This window comes from Patella vulgata, chromosome 2 (genome assembly GCF_932274485.2).
Source record: "Patella vulgata chromosome 2, xgPatVulg1.2, whole genome shotgun sequence".
Classification (NCBI taxonomy): domain Eukaryota; kingdom Metazoa; phylum Mollusca; class Gastropoda; family Patellidae; genus Patella; species Patella vulgata.
The window spans coordinates 47,786,732-47,805,429 of record NC_065880.2 but is presented as its reverse complement, the minus strand read 5'-3'; the positions used below and the strand labels follow the sequence as shown (position 1 = coordinate 47,805,429).

The 18,698-nt window shown below is 31.4% G+C and overlaps 1 protein-coding gene across 9 annotated transcripts in view; it reads left to right on the top strand.

The window, feature by feature from the left end:
* The window catches only part of LOC126811679 (mitogen-activated protein kinase kinase kinase 15), a 56,751-nt gene extending 40,444 nt beyond the window's left edge, over nt 1–16,307 (top strand). For 2 of the 9 annotated variants that reach the window (XM_050537504.2, XM_050537499.2), the window contains 12 exons: nt 3,752–3,793; nt 4,047–4,064; nt 5,413–5,578; nt 6,158–6,223; nt 6,461–6,539; nt 7,026–7,105; nt 7,382–7,487; nt 8,847–9,000; nt 9,552–9,644; nt 10,838–10,902; nt 11,868–12,042; nt 12,410–16,307. In XM_050537504.2, coding sequence (XP_050393461.1) covers nt 3,752–3,793; nt 4,047–4,064; nt 5,413–5,578; nt 6,158–6,223; nt 6,461–6,539; nt 7,026–7,105; nt 7,382–7,487; nt 8,847–9,000; nt 9,552–9,644; nt 10,838–10,902; nt 11,868–12,042; nt 12,410–12,479 — 1,114 coding nt within the window. In that variant the 3' untranslated portion in view covers nt 12,480–16,307. Of the gene's footprint in view, nt 1–271; nt 323–629; nt 696–3,751; nt 3,794–4,046; nt 4,065–5,412; nt 5,579–6,157; nt 6,224–6,460; nt 6,540–7,025; nt 7,106–7,381; nt 7,488–8,846; nt 9,001–9,551; nt 9,645–10,837; nt 10,903–11,867; nt 12,043–12,409 lie in introns of all 9 variants that reach the window. The other 7 variants (XM_050537503.2, XM_050537498.2, XM_050537505.2 and 4 more) reach the window with 5 other exon arrangements.
* Nucleotides 16,308–18,698: the final 2,391 nt, after the last annotated feature.

Below are 18,698 nucleotides of genomic sequence, written 5' to 3'. Positions count from 1 at the left end.
AGGACCTCTGAAAATCATAACTGCAAATATAGCAGAAGTCAGTGTATTTAAATAGTTAATTTTCAACTATAGACAACTGAAACCTGAATGAAGATGGAAAATGTTAGATGTAGATTGACAAATCTACCACTCAATGAATGAACATAATGTTTTATATGAAACTGACATTTAGAAAAGAGGTCCTATCCTTTTAGATCTTCTTTTTTTATTTTTAAAATTTCATCTTTTAACGAATATACAACTTGCAAATGGTCATTTAAACTAATTACAGACGTTCATTTCGTCCACGCTGTTATTCTGACAGCGTCCCGTCTGCTATAAGGTGGGTTTACTTTTTCCATATACAGAGAAATAAAGCTTGTAGTTAGATCAATTCTTTTCTACTTTTTCTATGATAACTTTGAGAAGTCACATATGATATTCAAAATGAATTGAAATAAAATTAATTCAGTGTCAAAAATTAATTAATATAATAAAAGATTTTAAACCTTTTCACATGTATAATGATAGTCTTGAAACAAAGCTTCATCTTAATCAATATGAAAAATCAATGAATTTAAGTTCAAGGCTTCGATCTAAAAGTAAACGTATCAACCTAATCAAGTAAGTTTTCATTTCCCATTTTTCAGTTCCGATTTCTCACCTCTTCCTAGTCCTAAACATTACGCAAGCTTCTCTCGGTTTTTATTTGATGGGTATATATACACACATATATTATATATATTATATGATATTTGCGCTGAAGTTGTATTTCTAATTTCGTGCATCTTTATTAATATCTCTATCTAGTTGTCGGCTTCGTAGACCATATTTATTATTTAGATTAGAAGCACTATTTCTCTGAATACGGATTTTAGCTGTGATCAATGTACTTATCTGTTTGTTTAAAGGGCATGCTACTCCTTACTTCTTACATAATGATCTTGGGTATTTGTACATGTAAAAGATGTTGTCTGTCTGGTGTTAATGAGACAGTTCTATTAGACCCATACATCACATATTGTCAAGACTCCTGTCAGTCTTTTCTGTTCATATTATTTGTAAACACTCTGCTAGTCCAATTATTTAGATCTTAGTTTTATATACCAATCCTTATCAATGTAGCAAATTGATTTCATGCAGAGTCAGAGTTAATTCCCTGTGGCCGTATCCATGTAAGCATGTAGAAAAAATTCAAACTTGTTTGGATTACTGAGCTAGTCATGAGGAAGCTTATTGAAAGTCAGAGTCACGCACTAAAACCTTGTAAATTCTTTTGAATATTTTCTTCAAACTTGCTTGGATTTATTGGCTGCTCATAAGGAGAAAACATAACATTGATTTTACAAACTTGTTACTCTTGTCCAGCTAGTCACACAAAGAAACCCTTTTGAAATTCAAGGTGAAGCATTTATTTTACATGTAGTCACTTCCCCTGACTGAAGATCTGTAAACCCTTTATAGGACACAACACTAGTTTCTTTGTCAAACCTGCTGGGATTGTTTGGCATGTAATAAGAAATGTAATTATTTTTTTTAGATTTATATTTCAACCTTTTGGCTACCATTACACGTAAGGCCGACACCTATCAATTCCATGCTGTTGCCACTGTTACAAAAACCTTGTTGACATTTTTCAGAACAAATTTAAATCACTATGGTGCACTTGCCAGTTTGCCACCATTTAAAATGATGCTGGTAGGGGTGTAAGTTCGTTGTCTGGCAATGCTTTGTGTTATGTAAGAGCTGGTACCGGTATATAATGATCAATGTTTGATTTTAGTGTAACTGTAAGCTTACAGTTCCTAAAAAAAAAGAATATTTCTTATACTTATTTGTATGCTCAAATAATATGCTTATGTTTTGTTATTTCATCATATTATGAAAGTATGAATTAAAACTATTATATATTCTGATAGTGATATATTCGGCTACAGACATTAGCCATTGCATTGCTGTGTATTTTATTCATACAATGCTGATCGTAATTATAAATAAAATGCATCATACATGTACAAACATACCTAGTCATCTTTCTTAGATGTAAAACCACCTAATAAAAAGTGCACTGTGACTGAAAATTTAAATGTAGACTGTAGAAGAATTGCATGTTAATAGAATACAATATTCATTCATTCTTATTGGATATATAAAGTAGAATAAAGTATGATAATTACTTTCGCAAGTACCTGTAGTATAAGAAAGTAGCGATGTATGGGATAACATTTGCTTTTAAAGTGGAACAATCCTTATTCATTAAAATCAGAAAAGTACCATTAATTTATTATAACTATTGATAACTATTGATAATATGATTATTTATATAACTTTTGGTTAATAATATAAGTTTAAACCATTTGTAGACATTTTGGTTTGTCATGTGACATAAACCTGTCATAATGATGTCATTGGTGCTCTAACTTCCAGCATACAACATTGCTAGAACATTGATATTAAATGATAAACTCATAATGGGTCAGCCAATTATAAACTAATACTGGAATTTCTGCAAACAAAAAAGCATGATTGAGATGAAACTTTAATATTTAATATAATTTAACCAACTGTTGAGACAAATAATTTGTGAAAAACTGATTCTGTCGTCTTGATGGATTAGATGGCGATGGCCAGTCAAAAATTTCAGGCTTATTTGTTGTATGATAAAATTACTGTTATGGACAGAAATATGAATCAGTGAACAATTAATTTGTTGTATTAAAACCATCTCCAAACGTGTTTAAAATTTTAAATTTTGAATTACGGTAGTACATTTAATCCTTAATTATTCAGATCTTTATTTTATTGTACACTTTATTTGCTTCAAAACAATTTGTGTTATTCCACACATTTAAATGAGTGAGTGACAGACTTTGGTTGTTTCCATAACCACTTAAACTCTTGTTTCTTTTAGCTATTGTCTTCAAAAAGAACCTTTTTTTTATTGTGAATAAGTTACAACCAACCCTCTGAAAATATAGTGTTTTGTTAATATGACAAAATTTGACATACATTAGGCCATTGAATTACGAAACTAATTGCATCATAATGTCATGTGGCGATCAGTAATGGTGGCATCCATATGCATGAAAATGGAAGAAACCAGTTACAAAATTTAAGAAATATTTATGTTAGTTCCATACAATTTTCTGAAAACCTATACCGTCTATATTAATTATTGTTCTCCATGGTTTTTAAATGAGGATAGCTCACCTTGAAAGTTTGAGCTTAAAATATTGTCTTTGAACTTCGATACTTTTTCTGAGCTGATTGTTGAGAAAAATACAACATTTAATTATGATCACAACATAAAGATATGATACTTATTACATTAGAAAAAGAAATGGAGTTTAACCACCTACTTTTCTGCACCAATATTATAATTATATTAGGAACTGTATAATTAATGATTATTGTTAGCAAAGAAAAAAGTGATGTGGGTGACTTGTGTATGTGCATGCATATTTGCTTGAATTGCTTTGGAATTGTTCATGTTGAATTTCATTACATATATTAGTCTTTGATCGGTCATATTTGCATGCAAATTAGGAAGCCCAAGATGTAATATGTCAAGAGAACAATTTAAAACTAACATTTCTGTATACCGGTACATGATAATAGGCTACACAAGTGTTTCTGGTATCCTAAATTCTTTACCAAAAGCTACTATGCATGTTGATATCTGAAACTAGAGATATTAAATGTTTATTGTTACGTATACCTACAGTGACCTACGTATTATATGTTTTGTACACCTGATGTTGTTTGTTTACAGATTATATCATACAGAAAATCCTCATTACAGTAGAACACCAAGGTACATATTAATTCTTGTAGATGCATTATAATTTATATCTAATTGGGTTCTTGGATATGTATTTCTAAATATTACCTAACATCATGTTTATTAATTAGTTAATAGAAGTATTTCTATACGATTTCTGTCAAAAATAATATTTTCTAGTTAATTTGGTTATTGTCTTGCACTTAGATTATAAAGTTGATATAATTTGATTAGCATGATTTACTTACTATTTAGATTTCTGAATGTTCAAATACATGTATTTCAGTTTTGGATCATTCTTCAGGTTATAATAAAATATCTTTGAAAGGCAAAAGGAAAATTTGAAAAATCCCAAGTTCATATGTCATTCATGGCATACATACATAACAATAAACTTAATGGCTTTTAATCATTATTCACACCTGCATTAATATATTGTGGTCACATATTTTCGTCAGAATGACAGTCCTTCCATCTGTATAAACAATCTATTAGGGAATTCTGAAAAATTGTTATTGAAACTTCCTGAGATGGTGAAACTTGTAAGAATAATTCTCACAGAAATTTGGTGTTGTAAAACAATTATTACTGGTACTTTCCATTTTGTTATGCTTGACTCTAAAATTTCATGCAGACTGCACAGACTAAAATTTTAAAAATTATTTTCAACTGCTGAAAAGCGAGATATGTATACAGTAGTTGTTTTATTTTTTTAAAATTTGGTTTTATATCCAGAATGTGTAACTTTGCTCCTGGTGGACTTACAAGCTGGCCGGACAAGCTCCTGTCCCATGTTTTATTTCTTCATTTCCTTAACATTATTGAACATTCCTTTGCATACTAGTTTCTGTTACTGCACATAAATTTCTAATGCTAATTATTCATTACTAATAGTAATACAGTAGAATGGTACTATAGCACTATTTTTCCATTAAGTTTAATTCATCTCTACTTAATAATATATTGTTAAAAATTGAAGACTTCAGCATTGGGATTGAAGTATATGTAGTAGACTCTAAATTATGAGTATAAATGAAATATAAATATAAACCATTATTCTTGATATTAATTTTAAAAAGCTGCATGTGGCTTACAAAATATCTGAACATGAGAGATTGGATTTGGTAAACGGAAATTATAGATACCTTGCATATAATTTATGGGTATAATACAACAAATTGTGTGGTTGATCAGGACCATGCAAATAGAAAATAACAAGATATTGTTAGTTTTGCATTGGCCCAGTCAACCATGCAGGTAGGTAATATATAGCAAAAAATAGATTGATTTACAATCCCGTAACATAGGTTTTATTAGCATTAAAAAAGTCACTTTCAGCTTTAATTTACCCATAATGCCAATTTGCACATTGTTTTGTTTCCACACTTATTTTATAGTGTATAACAATATATCAAATATTTATTTTTTACTTTAAAACATTTTAGAACATTACGAACTTTGATTAAAACTTCCTTCTTCTCATTCTTGTTAAAGCATGCTTATATTTTGAATTTGCATATATATTAAAGAATAGATTTTGTAAAAAAAGAAAAAAAAGAAATAAGTTATGAGTTTTATTTGCGAAAACATTTAACTATTTTATTACATGAATATATTGAGAATTTAAATGTTAAATTTGTTGTGTTTTCTAGTACCGATTCTGCGTTATCAAATGCTAGTGGCTGTACAAATTTGTTATCACCTGATATAGAAATGACACCTGATACTGGCGGATCTAAAGATGGTTTTTATTTACTACGTAAAGATTCAGAAAGAAGAATGACACTAGTACAGATTATGAATCAAGATAAAGAAAAAGTAAGTAAGCATGCATTTATATACATACTAGCACGGGTATAGCCATGAACTGGAAGTAGCATAACTCTGTAAACGGAAGTGGTACTCAAGTGGTACTCAATCGACACCAGGCCTATGTCTCTCCCCAGTCCGAGCTACCCCTATACACCAAATTTCAGCCTCGGGACAGCCCTAGTGTAGCCGCCAACCCTGAACAGACAAACAAACAAACGACAGTCACAAATATTAGTTTAGATACATACATAAAAAATATAATAAAACTGCATTAATGATGCTTAGTTGATTATTGGAATGTTCCAAATTACGTGACGATTGGTAATAAGGTATTTGTAATCACTGATCCTAACGAACATTCAGATTCCATAATCTAATTACAAATAAATTATTCCATATCTGCAGATAATCCCTCAATTAAACAAAGTCCTTTAAGACTTAAACGTTTGTTATTATGTCTCTAGTCTCTTGAGAGTTCCATTCCATTAAATGAAAACAGATAATATCTGTATGATTACCCTGCTAGTTTTAAAACTCAATATATCATCATGAAAAGCTGTAGAAAGTGTTTATTGTTATTTCCAGATATGTGATACATGGCTGGGGTTGCTGCATCGTGATGCTTCAATTTCAAGTCCAAAATTAACAACGGTAAGTAACTATTAGTTTTGGATTGTGGCTAAACTTTGATAGCATAGTTTACTTGAATAAATATGCCTGGTCGCTTGAAGGTTGACATGCATGCTGTAACAGTACTTTTTAGGCAAAATTTAACAAAAAAGACATTAAATAAAGGTATTAATCATTTATATTACATTACAGTATGTAAGTGGAAATGGTTACTATTGAATATATTTATAAATATGTTTTTGAATATTTTCTGTTTAGAATCATATGAGAATTTTATTACTGGGGTTAATGGGCCATGTTAAAGATCCATCCTGTAAAAGTATATCGGAGGCTATAGGTAAGTTTATTTGTTGTGTTTCTGCTTGGCAAACCCTAATATTCAATCAGCATGGTGTTACTTTACAACATGCTAACTTCTATCAGATATTTTGGTGACTAGACACCAACTATTACACTGCTTTATGTATAATTTAATGAATATATTGCACTGGCATGTAACTAATGTTCAATACATTGTGAACTCCTAGTAGAAGAAGATAACTACATTTTGAAACATGCATAGGTAAATACCAGATGTACCGTATGGTAGTAAGTTTTAATTTTCGCGACCAGTTGGGGGACCACAACCAACTGGTTCATATAATTTTTCAGTTTATGCTTTAAAAAGCAGTAATAAATACAGTGTAATAAATTTACTTGGAAGCTAAGAAAGAAAGAACCTATCTTCCATATTGGATAAGCAGGCTTGAATAATATGCATTAGAACATGGTACCAGCCTGTTATTATTTAATTAAATAAATGTTTTTTGTTAATATTATGCAGATAAATTGCGAGATGGTGTGCAGTTTGATGTTACGGCTTTAATGGAGATACAACTGGCCTTGTATGTTTTTCAAGAAGCTGTAAGTATACAATACTTAAATCACTAATTATAATAACATTGTAAATTATAACAATGATATATTTGCTGTCTTTAAATGACATATCCACATAAATAGTAGAACCAAATTATTTGAAATGTTTCTGCACCGACTGGGCTAATATTTAATAGCCACCTTTCGCAGGATCGAGAGAAATTAACTTTGGAATGCCCAATTGAGTACTGGTATCCAATTGATCATTACCACTTGAAAATTTTGAGCAATTGGTTATTTTGATGTATTATGGATGTTTAATAGGTTGGAAGTAGTTTAAAGACTCACAGTATTCAGCCTCATTGGATGTTTGCTGTAGATAATCTAATACGTAATGCTGTACAAGCTGCTATAATTATTATATCTCCAGGTACTTATTTACTTTATTATCTTATACATTAGTGATACAGGAATCTGAGATTTGAACATATTGCCAAATGGGATATTTGGTCAAGTGAGCTGCTGTAATTTTTTTATGTATTGTGAGTGGAATCGACGGTGTGTTCAACTGTTTCCACTACAGTGAAATTATTAAAAGTTTAAATTTTAATATATATATTGAAATTCCTTTTACTGCTGACAACAATCATCATCCAGTCAACTGGATTATGAGAAATGTTGTAGTGGTGTGTTCCCACTTTGCCGGCAGACTGTTAATCCTTTAATCGATTTTATAACTATAGTCTGTTTTAAAGTAGTCACTCAAGCGCTGTTCACTAGTGTTCAGCGTTAATGAGCTCTTAATCCCTCTTAATAAAATTTATTAACCAACTAATTAATGACATTTTGAACACAGTTCATTTCGGCATTATGCCTTCAAATATGAATTCAATTCACTATATTAATATAAATAGATGGTCGATCTGTGTTGAAATTATATTTATTTTAAAATGGCAAACGTTCAGGTTAATATTCACTTTATCTCCAATAATCAAGGTGGCTGAAATTTCGCAGATATTATTTGGTGGTACCAAAAGGCCTCCAGTTAAGAAATATCGACAACTTGATACATGAATTGACCATTTGAAAACACAGTTATTAAATGGCACTTTAAGTGTAAATCAGAATGGAACAAAATTCCTATTTAGTGGGGCTGTAAAATGATTGTTATGTTGTAAGGCATTTATTTATAAATTATATAAAGCTATTTAATAAAGGTTATATATGTAAATTGTAATGCATTTTTGTATGTGTAAATTATTTAATGTTATTTAATAAATGTTAAATTTGTTAAAATCAGTACATTTTTATATGTGTAAATTATTTAACGTTATTTAATAAAAGTTAAATTTGTTAAAGTCAATACAGTTTTATTCTTAAAAAAGATATGGACTATAGGATTAACTCTGGATTAGTGCCAAATATGACATCAAAGCCTGCCGGCAAAGTGGGAACACCCTATTGTAGTTTATTCATTAAAGATCCTGTATCATAGTTTATAACTTGATGAACTTTATACTTTTAAAATAAATTAACACAATCAGATGTTTATTTTTATCGTTGTATATTTCTCTAGCTACTTAATTCCAGTTATTTGCCTTATTTGTATTCAAGCTTACTACATAAAAAAAGGTTATATTGTTTGAGATGAAGTCTATCACTTTAATATTTTAGGTTTTATTATTTGTTTAAAAATGGTTTACCAATTCTACTTTATAAATTCCCTGGCATTAATTATATTTTCTTCAGTATTCAATGGTTTAATATACATAATCTTTCCAATTCAAAGAATTAGGTGCTAATCTAGCTGGTGGACAACCAGATGAAGAAATATCAACTTCTGGTGTCTCATCTGCTAACTCAAATAAAACGGCTGCATTTAAATCTAATGCTATAAAAGAATTACAGACGCAGTTGGAAACTATTCAAAGTGAAAACATCAGGTAAATATGACAAGTTTTATCGGAAGGGTTGAAAGTTGTCAATCAGTCTGTAATTTAAACTCTAGAATATATGATTTCAAATAGTTTATAACGAGCGCCATGAAAATTAGCCCATAACACAAAAGGCTTTTAATACCTGGTTGACACAAAGAACTTTAATTTTAACCTGACAGTCGGTACTGGAACAGCTGCAGATAATGGCAATTATTACCAAGGTATTGAACATAAGAATGAAAATTGGCTTTTTTGAGGGGGGTTGGATGGCTGAATGGTTAGCGTTGTGTGGTTTAGAATCCCCGGTTGTATGTGACAAGGAGTAGGGTCGTCTGTCCAACCTCGTGGGTTTTCTCCGGGTCCTCCGGTTTCCTCCCACTGCTAAAGACCCCTATGCGCAAGCGAATTATTGAAATAAAATTAAACCATATGTTAGTCCCGAAATGACCTAGTTTGTGTCGAGTGGACGTTAAACCCCATTTCTCTCTCTCTCTCTGGCTTTTTTGTGAAAGCAATGCTGGCTAGTATTACATCTATATATTCATATTTCATTACAGATTAATGCAAGAGTTTTTAGAAGCACAGAAAGTATATCAGAGTTTATTACAACAGTCTCTAACAGATAAAAAGTTTCATATTGATCAATTACAGTAAGCTGTTTATATATCTGATGTTGTTATATAATAGTATGTAGTCATGAATCATTAAAGGTCATGGCATAAGTAAAGCAGTGGACACACTTGGCGAACCATTTGGCTAGTGTGTCCACCGCTTAAAACCTTGTTTGCGTTCCTTTTTTACTATCATAGCACACATAAATTGAATATTACTTTTCTGTAGATTAATGTATGTTATTTAAAGAAGTATTAATTGATGGGTATAAGATTATACACCCACGTTTGCATGTGAACGTATATTGTTGTTGCCCCTGTCCATCTGTACGTTCTTATCATGTTTGTGGACACTCTACAGGTCACATTTTTTATCTGATTTTGACGAAACTTTAAACATAGGTTTATATCCCAAAGATCTCATTTCCTTTCAATACAGGGGGGTTGGATGGCTGAATGGTTAGTACATGCGCACTGTATCATAAAATCTGTCATTGAGTCAACTGGCATGGTTTCGATTCCCCGGTTGTACGTGACAAGGAGTAGGGTCGCCTGTCCAACCTCGTGAGTTTCCTCCCACTGCTAAAGACCCCTACGTGCAAGCGAATTATTGAAATAAAATTGTAACATGTGTTAGTCCCGAAATGACCTAGTTTGTTTCAAGTGGACGTTAAACCCCATTTCTCTCTCTCCTGCTCTCTCCTTTCGATACTGGCATGTATCAGACCATAATTTCATGGATTATGGCCCCTGATTGTATGAAAAGTTATGTTTTTGTGGCTTATGGACACTCTTATGGTCACAGTTTTCATCCGATTTGGATGAAACTTAAAAAAATATTTGTTTATATCCCAAAAGTTCGAATTTCGTAGAAATTGAACCAAGACCGTCATGACAAAATGACCGCTCCCCTTTACACAAATAATATAATAAGCATGTAATACCAAGGTTGTCGGCCTTCTAGAGGTCACAATTTGATGAAACTTAAAATATATGTTTATATCCTAAAGATCTTGGTTCCGTTTACTGTCGAAGCGTGTCAGAACATTACATCCTTGATAATGGTATATGATTTTAAGAAAATTGCTTTTTTAGCTTGTTCTCTGTCCATCTCTTGCAAAATGTGGGTGTATCTTGCATGGCAACCACTTGTTTGTTTTTTTGTTGAAATGAAATTTGAATAAATTTGCACATTATTATTTTTATCATATGATTTAATGTAATATTTTCAGACAAATACGTAGTTTACAAGGTGGTGAGATAGCAGCATCTAGTAATGCTACTATGTCCAGATCAGGTAAGAGTTTATATACATCAAATAAAGTGCTCTTTATTTTGATGGTATGGCATATTAAATGTATGGTATGCAGGAAGAAATATCTAGTCTGGAGATCAGTGTGGAGGGGTGTACATCAAATTGGCACAAAACCAGACCCAACTTTTCTAGAGTAAAATTTTGCTTAGAATATGATGCCTAGTGGTAATCAGTCCGCCGCTGGGGCGTTTTCGAGATATTTAGGGTCAAAGGTCAAATGAAGTCATTTGCACTGAAAGTGAATGCGCAGCCATTCTTGAATCACGAAAACATGCTGAAAATGATCAAAAGTAATCAACCTTTCAATAAAAATGTTAACTTGCTAAATTCACCTTTGTTCTTTTTGACCCTGGATGCCAAAAGGTCAAATTTTCCGTTTTTGCACTAGGAAGATTTAAAGCAATAAAATGTCAGCGTAAAATATAAAAACTAAAGCGAAGTCTGTTCTAATTAATAAAAGGAACATTTAAAACTTATCTTTAGGTGGTCTTATATAGCACCGTACATTTATTTTTGAACGTCAAAAAAGATCGTGCATAACAGAACCAAAACACTTTGAAACCTGTTTCAAAAATATGTAAAAACTGTCAAATCGAAGTCTCCCCGATTTAGTTTAACAACGATTGTTATACATAATGAAACTAGTTGTCCGAAAAACAATTGAATAGTTTCATGGTAGGACTCCAGACAGTTGACCTTTTGGCCTCCGGGGTCACAAAGAACAAACTGCCTGAGTTACATGTATGTGAATAGCTCTGTGTAATACTTCTTGAATGGAGCCATAGCTAATTATGTGACTCGTGAGTATGGTAGCTATATTCTGAACTCTTGTGATATTTGCGATACTAACATAATCTAGGCCTCAATCCGGTTCATAACTGATTGTAAATTAAAGAAGTTTGTCAGACGTATAGAAGTTTTTATTTATAGAAAATGTATTATTTCAGCTGTGAAGAGAGATGTGCCAAATATTCAGATCAATGCTGATACTGAGTTAGTTAATTGGTTGAAACAGAATAACTTTAATTCAGAAACTATCTGTAGAATATGTGAAGAAGAATATACTCTATCTGATATATTAGAGTTAGTTACATTGGTAGATTTACAGCGTTTACAACTAAGGTTAGTTTAACATATTTTGGTTAAGTTTTTAGTAAATTTCTTATACAAGTAGTTATATAATATTTTGTTTATCTTCATAAATTTAATATTATTAAATTACATCTTAATTAGTATGTGCCTCATACTCATCTGCAGGGAAATTACTAAAGGGTCATGGAAGTTCTGTTTGGAAACGTAAACCAACCAAAAATGAATTACCTTGTGTTGTGTATCTAAACTACTAAAGATACATACAGAATGACGCTTTAAGATTTAATTCAATGACTGGCAAATTAATCCTCTGGGATTGGTAGAATGTGTTATTATATATTCACTAAATTCACTTTAAACTGAAATTTTGATTAAGAAATAATTGTCTATTTTTCAGAGGGGGTGTGTTATGTAGATTATGGAGATTAATTATGTCAAAACGTCACTCGAAATTAAAAAAGAGATAGCAGATTATAAAGACATGGTATATTTAACATTACTTTTACAAACCACTTAACACTGTCTCTGTAATTAGAATTCATTGAGCTTTAAAGCTTAAACTTAATGTCCATGATGGAAATAGTCCATAAATACCGGTTACAGTATTTGACCTTGTTATTTGTTATTCAGACACAGAAATTGAGTACCTGCCGTTCCTTCAGTTTTCTTTGCCAAAAATCACAATTCTGTATTAATAATGCCTTAAGTTATATGACAATATAAATCTTGTTTGTTAAAAGTTGATTGGTTAAAGCATGGCATATCCTTGGTCACACCAGATGCCAAATTGGTCGTAGTTTTCAGGAAATGTGTTTTTTTTTTCCTAAGATATCATTGTTAAATATATTGAGTTACCTGCTGACTGCTATTATTGCTAATAATGGAGTATAGATGCACATATATTTTTTATGCTGTGTATGTTTATTTCATGACTAGGAATTGTTATTATATAATGGGTGTTGGCGATAGCTATTGGCGTCATTTGCATTTCGATGATATCGGAAACTGATTTGGAAAACCATTTGGCTAATAACTGAAGATATGAATAATTAGCAAGTTTGTATATTTACAGAATTATTATTGTGACGGTTAAATGTACAAAGTATGTTGATCGTAAAATGTACTAAAGATTATCTAGGTATAAATGTTATGGATTATGCTTATAAGTAACAATTAATTCATTGTAAATGAGCCAAAACTAGATTGATTTTATAATGGCATATAGTGGCTGGTTCATTGCTTTATCAGTCAGGTTTTCAATTGTCTAATGGCTGCAGCCAGCTATAATCAGCCCATTAATATCCTTGCTTAAAATGAATAAAAAAAATCACAGGATTTATGATAGAATTAACATGTTATTGAATTGGTATAAATAATATACATGTATATAAAGTATATAAATAATCTGTATTATTGAATAAATAATATGTATTATTGAATACATAACAACATTTTATTAAATAATCAAATACATGAACTGTAGAAAAAAATCTATGCGAAATCAATAACCGGTGTCAAGTTATTTTGTATGTATGGTTTCCATTTTGAGTGGCTTTTATCTGCTTGCTTTATCCTTGAAAGTAGAAGTTATATTATAGAAATAACTATTGATAGTATTACAAAACATCATTTAGGATTTATTTATTTCCCCTTGTCACATTTTGTTGTATAGGGTACAGCTTTATGTAGTCCCTGTTTTGTCTAACACATAGTTTTATTGAGTTAAGTTTGCCAGATATTTATGTATCATTCTATAAAATTCATTTATTCTTGCATGGAAATTATATTATTTTGAATACCTAGTCTAAACAATTATTAAAAAATTGTAAATATACGGTTACCTGAAATTATTCACAGGAATTTGGAACATTATGCCATTACCTGGTAATAACAGATTATATTTGATATTTAATATTATATTTTGTTATTAAATTACCTTTATTATTTATTATATGGAGAATAGGTTAAAATAGGCCTATTCAAATTTATTCATTTTGCCTGACCCCCATGCTAAAACATTTGTATTTCTGTCAGTAATCCGCTGGGAACAAATGATTTTATGACTATTTGATTCGAACATTCTTTGTGTGTGATCTTACAAAGAATGTTTGACTTTTAATAATGTTACTGGCTTTTAATAATGTTACTTTCACAATGTACCAAAGTAAATCAATTAATGATGCGTTTGAATACATAGCGTTTCGCTTTTAATAATGTTACTGGCTTTTAGTAATGTTACTTTCACAATCTACCAAAGTAAATCAATTAATGATCCCTTTGAATACATATGGGGTGTAAAGAATTTGATGTAAAGTTATTACACCCTTGTTTATTCTTGCCATTGACTGTATTTTGTGTTAAATATGTTATCCTCGGAAAATGACAAGTATGAACTACTGTATGGCTGGGAGATTAGTACAAACAAGCCTTTAAATTAATCTTTAATTGTCCCAATTTAAATCAAATTTGCTGCTGTTCCATGTACTATAGCTATTTATGTTTAAATCTTATGTGTTCATTTATTTAATTAAACCTCTCTTATGTTTTATTGTCTGCACAGTACATTTCATCAGGCAATAAATTTTGATTCGTCAATTTATTAAATGTATCAATCCTTTATTGTATGTAGAAATGTATGCAGGATTTCCTAAAAGAATAATTTATAGTCACCTCATTAAGTGTATTAAATTGTTTTTGGTACATTATATGCAGAGTGGATGCAGGATTTCGGAAGGGGAGCGGGGGGATATGGGCACACAATTTTACATGAAATCTATCACACTGATCCGCAGTGAATATTTGCTTGGCCGCGACAATCACTGATAAGGATGACATTTATGCGGCTTAATGAGCTAGAAATATTAACTTTTTTCCTGCGACAAATTAAATTCTAAAACATTTTTTGTATATATTGGAAAAATAAATAAAGGCGTTTGACGTTTTTGTAGGTAAAAATTATTTCCGATTTAGTGTAAATGGGTATTAAATTGACTAAAATGCAGCATTCTCTCCGAAGCAGTTATGTCTTATGTAAACAATGCACGCGCCATTCAGCCAATGATTCACACTGCGGGCTGTGACAGCACGTGTTAAGGCAGTCATCTATGACAGAGATATTATACGAGACTCGTAATTCTCTGTGAAACAGATTGGAAATCTATATTAAAGGAGTGTATTTATATTAAGATTAAAGATACATTATGTAAGATTTAAATAAAGAGCTGGCTGTTCCTTGCTAGAATAGTTCAAAAATAGGTAATGCAAAATGGATATATTAAAAATTTTGTTCAAATTTTATTCAAGTTATCACGGTTGGTAGTTTTGACAAGATGTGTGCATTGATTGTTTATTATCATAACCACGGTACTGGTATACTTGAGTCTTAGCCTTGCTTTCCCTTTTTAAAATTAAATCATTTAATGGCCGAACCGTTCTAATCTAGTTAAAATCTTGAGTATCCGATGGCATGTCAAGAATTGATTATGGTCTTGTTATGTTGATAAATGTCTAATCAATAATTTAAGGCCTAAAGAAAAACCTGGCATAGGCAAAGTAAGCTCTTACATAATGCCTGTTTAATGGAGGTAAAATAAAGGATTAACCTATTATTTATGTAGTATATTGCAATGTTTTTTATGACTTATATACATTATAAAGATTGAATGTGATTAACTGTATAGAAGGAGATACATTTATTTCTGTAAAGTTTTAGTAATATGAATAATAAAAAAGATTGTGAATCTGTGTAAAATTGAAGAATAAATTATGGTTACTTCTAAAACAATGTTATTTATATCTTGGCTGGACATGAATCGGAGAATATAATTAAACGTAAGCCGACTTCTATTTTTATTAGCAACAAAATGTTGGGTTTAAAACGTATTCTGTAAAAAAATATGTGATGATCTTGATGTGTAAATAGATGCAATTTGATAAAATAAGTATATCTACAATAGTTCTTGTGTTATTCATGGTGCTTTCTCTTTAATTATATCTCAATGTTCACAAAGACCCTGTACATATTTGTTATGTTTGATTTAACATCTCTTAAAATATAAATTACAACTGGTAACATAGTTTATTTTTTACATATATTCATGTACTGGTATAATGGTTATAAATTACCTCCCGTGCCTATTGATGTTCACTCCTCATAACCTATTTATTGGTCCTTTATTTTTGTAAACTAGTACCCTGTTTAAATGTAGAAAAGATGATTTGATTTTAATGATTTGTGCATGAACAGAAAGAACATTTTATATTACTGTATAATAAAATAACAATAAGATGATAAAGTATGGAATGTGTATGTTTCTTTCTATGTCAATGCATGTAGAAATTGTCATTTAACCATAATGCATGGTTCAGATTTGTACCAAACTTACTGCCCAGCTTTAAAGCACTTCCTGATAATTCCTGTATTTATTTGTAAAATTAAAACATTTTATTTTTGTAAATTAGAGGTCAATGAATTAGAATGAAAGGTTTAAATGCTCGACACAAACTAGGTCATATGGTTCAATTTTATTTCAATAATCTGCTTGTGCGTATGGGAGGAAACCAAAACTGGAGGACTTGTAGAAAACCCACAAGGTTGGACAGGCGACAATACTCCTTGTCACGTACAAGCGGGGTAATCGAAACAACACCACTTGACTCAATGACAGACAGTATCAGAGGCGTAGCCGTGAAATATATATTGGGGGGAGGGGGGTCCGCAACCCTAAGCTCTAACCCTATTTTAAAACTCCTAAAAAATATAAACAAACACCATGTGGCCATGCTGTCTACACAACTCGTTTGCTGATTGGCCCACCGCATGCAAAGTATGATGGTTACGTGGCTGGCTGAGCGGGCGATAAATATTTGGTTTAGGCAATAATGTTTTTGGGTACCTACATGCGATTCACTCTGATAAGTGGCAGAAAAAAATTAACTAGACACAAATTTATGGAACACAGTTACTTTTCACTTCACACATGTTTCAAGGATGATTGTCTCTGTGTTTTATTTTAGCAATGTAAACCATATTAGGATATGTACAGGTTTTATACAGATATAATCTTAACTAACCCTAATAAATGTTGTAAATAAATAGGAGTTAGGGTCTACTATGTAAATTTTTTGGGTGGTCCAAGTATATTCAGACCCCCCCCCCCCAGAAAAAAAATTGGGGTGGTCAGACCCCCCCCCCCCATGTGTGACGCCCATGGACAGTATGATCTAAGGTACACACACTAAACCATTCGACACTCCCAACCCTCCCAGGTTTCATTGTCTAGCAAACTGTCTTAATCAATGGGATTAAATATCTTACTTTTCTGCACCAACCAGGCTAATGCAATGTGATATGAAGGAAATTTATTTTCGATAGTGGCACTATGGCCTACTCTTATTTTATCAGAGGATTGTGAAACATTAGGATCTTTAAGGATATAAAGATTGAGATTATCAGAGTTTTAACAAGCCAACAGTGAGGCTGATGTCAACCACCGCAATTCCAAAATAAATAGACGACACATACTAATTTATTGCACACTTATCTTTTTGAAAAGTATTGAGCAATCAAATTAATTATCTATTCTTAGTCTAAGCAAAAAATGTTCATGATGGAACTCAGTCAAGGTTTTGAAGTACCAGGTAGTGAAACTATACACAAAGTTTCATTTCCCTCTAACAGTTAGAATCAAATTTATTTTGTCCCAAAGCATCGACCAATGAAATTGCTTAGCTCTGCTTATAACTACTGGTACACACAAAATGTCACTGCTCTCACTCAATTAGAAACAGATTGGTTATTGCTCTGCTCATTATCAAAGTTAGTCAAGGTATTGATATAATGAAACTATACACCAAGTTTCATCACTTTCAAAAGTTATTGTGTCCCAAAGCATCAACAAATCAAATTCACCTAATAAGCACCTACACCAGATTTAAACATTCTAGCTCAATTAGAAGGAGAATTATTGTGTCCCAGAAAGTTTGACAAACAGAGAGCTATTTTAATAGTCCCCTGACAAAAATCCTGAGGGAAATTGTTGACTTTCTGGTTAGTGAGATGCATGTAGCTATACACTCACCAAGCTACCGTGACCCCATTTTAATCAACTGACCAGTCAAATATTATATAGCATTTGTGAAGTACCAGTTTCTAATATTTTAGTAAGATAGCATGGTTAAAGGAGCTAAGTCTCTAACTCAATATCATCCAAAATCTTCAACATTTAAAACACGAATTATTTGTCAATTTAAAACAACATTGATGCTGTGATCTTACCGGAAAAGGGTAGGCTTCTGATATCCAATATTTAACACAAAATAAATATTTTACCATTGGTACACGATAATGCGTTTCAGCCCCAGTTCTAGCAAGAGGCTAGAGGAACGAGGCTAGACATATTGCACCAAACCAAACGGCTTATGTAGACTGGAATAACCAGACTCTAGGAATTTGCACTCGATTGAGACTGCTGGCTTATTTCACGGAACATAACTGATTTGAAATTAGAGTAAAAACGGAAACGATTGAATGTAAATCAGTTTATATACATTCATATTACGGTATTATATGAGTTGCGACCCACTTGTGTCAATTTCCATATCCCAAATATTAGCGATTTAGCTCCTTCAAATATCCCTACAAATTTATACTTGTCTGGTGAAATATTACCAATCCAAAAAATATT